This window comes from Sinocyclocheilus anshuiensis, unplaced genomic scaffold (genome assembly GCF_001515605.1).
Source record: "Sinocyclocheilus anshuiensis isolate Anshui unplaced genomic scaffold, SAMN03320099.WGS_v1.1 scaffold2061, whole genome shotgun sequence".
In the NCBI taxonomy this organism is placed as follows: Eukaryota; Metazoa; Chordata; class Actinopteri; order Cypriniformes; family Cyprinidae; genus Sinocyclocheilus; species Sinocyclocheilus anshuiensis.
Window position 1 is genome coordinate 86,837 of NW_015557196.1, and position 5,549 is coordinate 92,385.

Consider the following 5,549-nt stretch of genomic DNA (forward strand, 5'->3'; position numbering starts at 1 on the left):
ATAAATACAATCATAAAGTCAAAACTTTATTGGCATAATTGTCAGGCGTTTATTTGCAAAATATATGGTAGGCTAGCAAATGCTAGCATAATTATACAAAAGGTTAACTAGGTAAAGCGGTACACAAATTGAAAGGGGAAATAAACATATATCACAATAAATATAAAAATATAGCCCTAATAAGTTAATGTAATAATAATAATACATAATTAATAATTTATGCATTTAGCAGACGCTTTTGTCCAAAGCGACTTATAGTGAATTCAGGCTATACATTTTTTACCAGTATGTGTGTTCCCTGGGAATCGAATCTACGACCTTTTGCACTGCTAACGCAATGCTCATTTTTGAACATTTTGAACGTTTGTGAACATTTAATATTAATAAAAATGTTTTATCCATTTTTGATAATCCCGGGTTGCTATGGTCACGCAGGTTTGTTTACGCATTAAACTTGTGGCCACGAGAAAAATATGAGAAATGGATGTCGTTCCCTCAACATAGCATCTCGAGGCCACGACATAAGGATGTCTTACCTCAACAAAATTATCTCGTGGCCACGACATAATATCACGTTCCCATGAGTTAATATGACGTTCCCTCAAATTAATATCTCGTGGCCACGACATATTATCATGTTCCCACGAGTTATTATGTCGTGGCCACGACAAAACTAAGTGAACCGAACATGTCAGCTGCTGGGCACCGTAATATATAAATCAGTGGATAAGACCCTTATTCCTCGGCTGGGATCATGTAGAGCCCTTTGAAGCTGCACTGAAACTGCCTTTTTAACCTTCAATCCGTATATGGAGAAAAATACTGTAATGGTTTCCTCAAAAACCTTAAATTCTTTGCGACGGAAGAAAGAGAGACATCTTGGATGACATGGGGGTGAGTAAATTATCAGGAAATTTTTACTCTGAAAGTGGAGTAATTCTCTTAAAAACTGTCGCTGTCATGTACTCTGCACTGTAGCATGCAAAATACGGGGACACTCTAAAACGCTTAACGTGAAAATCGCTTAATGTGGCTTAACGTAAACAACGACCAGGGAAACCCACATTTTTGTCAAACCTTACTTGTAATAAACACTAACTACTTTCAAAAGAACGAGCCCTTACTCCACAGATAAAGTGAATAATATCACGTTAAACGTTTTCTCCCCAATAGAAGTCCATTATAAGAAAACAGCTTAACGTGGTTTAACGTACCTTAACAATGACCGGAGATAACCAAATTTCTGTCAAATTTTACTTATAACAAACACTTGCTACTGTCAAAAGAACGAGCTCTTATTCAGCATATAAAGTGAATAATATCACGTTAAGCGTTCTCCCCCATAAAAGTCCATTATAAGGAAACAGCTTAACGTGTTATGATCCAAAAGCGCAGACAAATCAATAAACTTGACAATGAACGCTTTGTTGTCCCGTTGTTGGGGGCGTTGACCCTGTTCGCATGGCTCGCGTAGAGAATAGCGCTCTGCGCAAGGGCATGATCATTAGAGATAATGAGCTGAGACAGGAGAAACCTGTACCTGTCTTTCATGCTTATCACAAAATTAAACTGAACCAAATTACAATGTTCTCAGTTTGTCGATGCGTCCACGTTAAGCTGTTACCTTATAATGGACTTCAATGGGGGTGATATTATACCTTATAGATACGCTGAATAAGAATAGCTCGTTCTTTTGACAGCAGAAAGTGTTTATTATAAGTAAAATTTTACAGAAATTGAATTTTCCCCGGTTGTTGTTAAGGTACGTTAAACCACATTAAGCTGTTTCCTTATAATGGACTTCTATGGGGGAGAAAACGCTTAATGCGATATTATTCACTTTATCTGTGGAATAAGGGCTCGTTCTTTTGACAGTAGTTAGTGTTTATTACAAGTAAGGTTTGACAGAAATTTGGGTTTCCCTGGTCGGTGTTTAGGTACGTTAAGTCACGTTAAGCGTTTTTCATGTTAAGCGTTTTAGAATGTCCCAAAATACTTATTTGTGTGTGTTGTGTTCGCTCCACGCAGCGTTGGTCTCCGTCTAACCGGCTAACAGCAATATCTGTTAGCTCGCAATTGTCTAGAAATGTGTCGATGAATAGTGAATGTTTGTCGTTGTTATTACTTGGAGTTCTGATAAAGAATAGAGCAATACGTTGGTGTACAAACTGCAGTTCTTTATCAATACGTTTCTGCATTAGGCTAACTTATTACCATGGCTGTTTGGGTGTTTACCATGAGCTGTGGGCTAAAGGCTGATTTATACTTCTGCGTAGGACCTACGCCGTAGCCTTTACGCCGTAGGCTATACGTCAGTTTTCATTTATACTTCTGCGTCGTTGTCCGCGTCAATGTGCAGTACACATGCAAACCGCTAGTCTGCAGCATGGGCATGTTGCTGATGTAACCCGCAGTACCACGATAAAAGCCGAAGAAGAAGCAGCTCGTCGGAGAAGCATTATAGCCGTGACGGCGGCAAATAAATATCAAATCATTAAATCATTATTTAAAACTACAAAAAGGAGACAACAACGGAACAGGAGAAGATGGCATACTTTCAATCTCCACAAGGACTTGTACCACGGCAGATCAACATTGTTTGTCACGGACAACTACTGATGTATAATGCTATGTAGTATAATAAATGATAAGACACTTGTTCTTTGCTTTGTTTTATTTTATATAAGAAGGTGTAACATTCAAATATATTAAAGTGCACATAAACACACACAAAACTCAAGTACATACGGAGGTAGGGGTTCTAGCAGACCAATCACAGCGCTTGCGGTCTGCGTAGATTTGACGCGCTGTTAGATTTTTGGAGAGGTGCACGTCAGGCTACGTGCTGGATGATGGGTGTGCGTCTATGCGTAAGCTATGGTGTAGGTTCGACGCAGAAGTATAAATTGACCTTTCGTAATGGTGATGGGCGTTCCGTTAATGACGTGCGCTGCACGCAGTAGACCAACAGACTAGGTCATCAAACCAATCACCGCAGTTTAGCGTCACGCAAAGGAGGGGTTTGGAAAAATGAATCGTTGAGCGAACGATTTGGGTGTCGTTGAGCAAAAAAGGAAAAAAATAATTGCCTATTATAAGACAATGAACATGTTTTTTGGCTTTGCATGCATGTCATCCTGTTGTTGGGGACTCCCAAAACCAAAATATGAACCTTTCATAACCCATAATAGGAGCACTTTAAATGTAATTGAAAAACCCAGTACAGTTAAAATTACAATCAAATCAAGTGCTTTACGTGTGCTTTAGTATGTTAACATGTGATTTAGTATTATAGTCAACACATAAAAATAGTGTATTTTGTTAAAGCATGACAAAAGATTATTAAAACGTGATTTAAAAAGTTCTTGAAGGTACAACTTTTAATTTGACATCATTACTAAATGTGCTTTTTAAAACCATTCTTAAGTGTGTTAGAAAACAGAGTCATGAAATTGTATTTTCTTTAATTACACTTAAGTGGCATTTATTTAGGTATTATTTGCAAGTACAGCTTCTTTTTCCTTTTTTTATTTAAGATTTGAAGTAAACTAGAAACACACATTCACAACAAAGCACACGTCTTTTCCACAAGGGTATTGTGGAAACAACATTCTGGGGTATTGGGGGTCTCTGCCTGCAGTGTGACATGATTTCAACAGGTTATGGAGTTTGTTTATGGAGCCTTTAAGACTGTAAGAAGCTTCTTTTAAGAACCTATTATTATCGAAATACATCTCTATTTTTGAGAGGTGTAACTAAAGTTCCCTAAGTCTCCACAGATTGGGCCTGATGATTTCATGCATAATTGTAATTTCCTTGTATTCACTGCACATCCTTATATTGTTTTTGTTTGTTGTTTTTATGCTCTGAAATTGCTGTACAACCAAAGACCTTGACTTTGCTAGGACACAACTTGGCTTGGCCTGAACATTTAAAACCAATTAACAGATTAATATTTTCCTACTTAATGTTTGTTGTTGTTGTTGTTTTTCCCCATGCATATTTACAAAATGTGTTTACATTTTAGCACTTGTGTGTGTGTGTGTGTGTGTGTGTGTGTGTGTGTGTGTTTCAGTTTTTTGTACTGTGTCATGGGATGCTACAGCTTGCTCAACTCCTGGTTTCTGGCTATCTGAAAGGCTCCATAACCACCATTGAGAAAAGATATGGATTTTCGAGTCAGAAATCAGGACTGCTGGCAGCCTTTAATGAGGCAAGGATAATATGCTAACTTTATATGAATGGTGATGACAAGATGTCATGAATCGCCTGAAGAAAAAACACATTTGTTTTTGGAAGTTGTTAGCAACTGGTTTGCAATTATTTCAATATTAATGTACAAGTTCAGACACAAAGTCTAAATATGAAATTGATACTACATCACTCTTTGACTATTTTATCTGACCATGCATATAAGTCTTTTGTTGTTAAACAAAGGTGGGGAACACAATTCTCATTGTGTTTGTGAGTTTCTTTGGGAGCCGTGTGCATCGACCAAGATGTATTGGAATCGGAGCGATGATTGCAAGTGTGGGGGTGTTCCTTATAGCCCTACCTCACTTCATTAGCGAGAAGTACATTTATACAGACTTCAATAGCAGTGAGTGGGGATTGTTGTTTTATATATATATATATATATAAGTTCCTAACAACTGAAATAACCAATATGTATTTGTTGCACAGACACCAAACACAACAGTTCTGGTCTTTGCAAATCACTGAGCATCTTACCTGAGAAAGAATCTAAGCAGACATGTGATCAAGAAAAGACTGATTCTCACCTTGGAGTGTATCCAATACTTCTATTGGGCCAGTTACTGCTGGGCATTGGCGGTGTCCCCATACAACCTTTTGGGATTTCCTACATAGATGATTATGCAGAAAAGAGGAATTCTCCCTTCTACCTAGGTTTGACTGAGTAATGTTTGATCATTGATTTCCATATAGAGTGGTTTAATTCTTATAATACAGTGGTTAATTCAAGAAATAATCAACCTTTATCTTTTTCTACAGGCATACTTTTCGCGATTACTGTAATTGGGCCGGCATTTGGCTACATGATGTCCTCTGCGCTGCTTCGTTTCTTTGTTGACGTTGATAAGATGTCTTCAGGTATGTCTGATATGCGATGTCTGCTCCTTCATAAATGGAAAGTAAATTTATACACTTTACTGGTTCTTAAAGGTGCAGTAGGAGATCTTGGAAAATGCTAACTTTAGCCTGATAGCACTGAAAGCGAACGTCCCACCCTCCCTGCAATCGCCGTCCAAAGCCACGCCCCCTGAATGCATATACGCTCACAGACCAGAATACCAGAGACAACATTACTACAATAGGCTACATCAGCAGTTCCCAATTCCAGCCCATGTTCCAAAGTGAAGTAAACATCAATGGATTTCCCCTGCTCATGGAGTAGGGAGCAATGAACACTGTGTAGGGATCATATATCGATCGGAACACAGTTCATGGACGTAGCTTACTTATAACGAGCTGGTTATCTGAATCGGGTGTGTTGACTAAGCGAGACATGCTAAATATGCAGAGGGGAT

The 5,549-nt window shown here is 38.2% G+C and overlaps 1 protein-coding gene across 1 annotated transcript in view; it reads left to right on the forward strand.

Annotated features, from left to right (window-relative positions):
- The window catches only part of LOC107678811 (solute carrier organic anion transporter family member 2B1-like), a 46,732-nt gene that overhangs the window by 33,481 nt on the left and 7,702 nt on the right, over positions 1–5,549 (forward strand). Inside the window, exons 3-6 of the mRNA XM_016474218.1 lie at positions 4,076–4,213; positions 4,438–4,600; positions 4,684–4,908; positions 5,014–5,112. Coding sequence (XP_016329704.1) covers positions 4,076–4,213; positions 4,438–4,600; positions 4,684–4,908; positions 5,014–5,112 — 625 coding nt within the window. The remainder of the gene's footprint in view (positions 1–4,075; positions 4,214–4,437; positions 4,601–4,683; positions 4,909–5,013; positions 5,113–5,549) is intronic.